Source organism: Apiospora marii (genome assembly GCF_038362585.1).
Source record: "Apiospora marii strain CBS 49790 chromosome Unknown utg000005l_segment0_segment0, whole genome shotgun sequence".
Classification (NCBI taxonomy): Eukaryota; Fungi; Ascomycota; class Sordariomycetes; order Amphisphaeriales; family Apiosporaceae; genus Apiospora; species Apiospora marii.
This window is the reverse complement of record NW_027117377.1, coordinates 3108593-3110567: the sequence shown is the minus strand read 5'-3', so window position 1 is coordinate 3110567 and position 1975 is coordinate 3108593. Positions and strand designations below refer to the sequence as shown.

Genomic DNA, 1975 nt, shown 5'->3' with positions numbered 1-1975 from the left:
GAGCTTCGCCTCTGCCCATTTGTCTCAATCCGGCTGCTTTCATCTGATTGGGGGTCCCGAAGCTACAGCTCCCGATATTCAATAATCTGGTGAGAGTGTGGAGGCAGGTCTGGAGACCTGGCAGACGACCATGAGTGCGCGCTATTCGACAGACATGGATCAATAGTCACCGTCGTCGTGAGTGTGACATCAAAAGTACATGCTCGAGTCGCAGAGCATTATGCAAGGTATGCTAAACTCGTTGAGGGGCGGTGACGAGGCAAGCCTTCTCGCGGGCCTATATGTCCTCTCAGTCGTGGCGCAAGGGGCCACTCTGTTACAAAGTTCATCCATGTAGATATACGTAGATGCGTAATGTATATTAATGTAAAAGACTGCATGCTATCTGCGGTTCCAACAACGTCGCCAGTGACTTAGCTCGTATTCTACTTACACGATTACCATTGGATTGCTGTTCATTAGTTTTGCTCTACCTCATTCCATGCATGCGCATTTTCTCGAGCGGGTAGAGATTATCGTCATATAGCGAGCCGCGCGACTCCGTATCCGAACCGAGGCCTCGCTACGAGAAGTTTGCTCAAATTCCCGTGCCGGTGGTAACGCTGAAGCTTGGCTCACCGTTCGTTGTTAACCCAAGTTGTTGTTGTCATGTCATGTAAGCGACTTTTACAACGCCGTTGGTGCTTTGAAAACAAGAGACGGATACCACCCCCCACATCACACCCCATACTTTCCTCATTCGGACTATCTGCATGACTGACGTCAATATTGATTACCTATACTGCGAAAAGGTGCCCCTTTCGGTATATAAGTGCATACTTGAGAGCCCCTTGCTTCGTTGCTGTGAGCCCCTATTGGATACGATAGCGAAACGTGAGTTGGTCGCCGTGCTGTGTCTGAATATAACCAGCAAGGCGTTGCTTGATGCTGGAAGTAACCATATGACTTCTAGATGTACGGTGAGGACGGCTAGCCGGTGACGATGACATCCGACGGATGGCAGAGATGGAAGTGAGGCGAAGCGGTAACACGGAGAACTTGGTGCATCGTCGTCGACTATAAAGGGCTGGACAACCTCAGACATGGAGGCGTCAATCTCGAACCCATCTTCATCACACAGTAAACATATCATAAAGGCCCCCGGCCCCAAATTCCTTCACAACGACTACTAGACCACCTATATAATCTTCAATACCGACTCCTCCCTCAGTCAATACCAACCCTACCACCACCGGCATCATGAAGGTATAGCCCATTTCCCAAGCCCATGTCCGCCTGGGACTGCTTTACAGAGATAGCTAACACGCGCCAACATGTAGTTCACCCTTGCCATTGCAGCCGCCGTCGCCGGCCTCGCTGGCCTGGTCTCGAGCGGGCCCATCAAAGAGAGCAGGGGCACCGCCCCCCTGATGAAGCTCCGACAGCAATTTCCGGCTTCGCAGGCGGACTGCCTGTACTACATGTACTGCGGTCGCTGTGACGCCGACGGGGCCATCTGGGACGGGAACGGCAACATCCAGCTGACCGACCCGACCTGCGAGGGGGACTGCTACTGCAAGTTGGTGTGCCCCTCCCCTTAGGGGAGGAGGTTTTAGTCTGTTCGGGTGCATTGTCTGGCCGCGAGGGACAAGGCTCTTTGTGTTTTCCCGCGTGTCATTGACGGGCTTGGTTCTTGATATTCTCTTCTGAGGCGTTACTATGAAGCCAGGAACGCGCAGAGGGTAATTTGCTCTCGAGGGTTACGCTATTGGGGGGTTCGTTCGTTGATGATTGGTGTCTGCTTTTTCTGTCTACGCAATAACGACTCAACGAAGTATACGCTGCTACTTTTCAGTCTGGCTTGCCAGCAGTCATCCAAACACCACTCTTACCAACACAGGCGTGAGCTTCTGTGGCATATCCATGTCCGAATTCTGAGTGAACATGACCAGATTGTCAGCATTAGAAGTAGCAGGTCGCTCATCAAAGTCATACT

The 1975-nt window shown here is 51.8% G+C and overlaps 1 protein-coding gene across 1 annotated transcript; it reads right to left on the bottom strand.

Moving 5' to 3' along the window:
• Positions 1 to 1298: 1298 nt before the first annotated feature.
• On the bottom strand, positions 1299 to 1610 carry PG985_008884 (uncharacterized protein; the record flags this gene model as incomplete). Its single annotated transcript, XM_066828652.1, has 1 exon — positions 1299 to 1610. The coding sequence occupies one exon, from the start codon at positions 1608 to 1610 to the stop codon at positions 1299 to 1301; it is 312 nt and encodes a 103-aa protein (XP_066683564.1).
• Between the last annotated feature and the right edge of the window lie 365 nt (positions 1611 to 1975).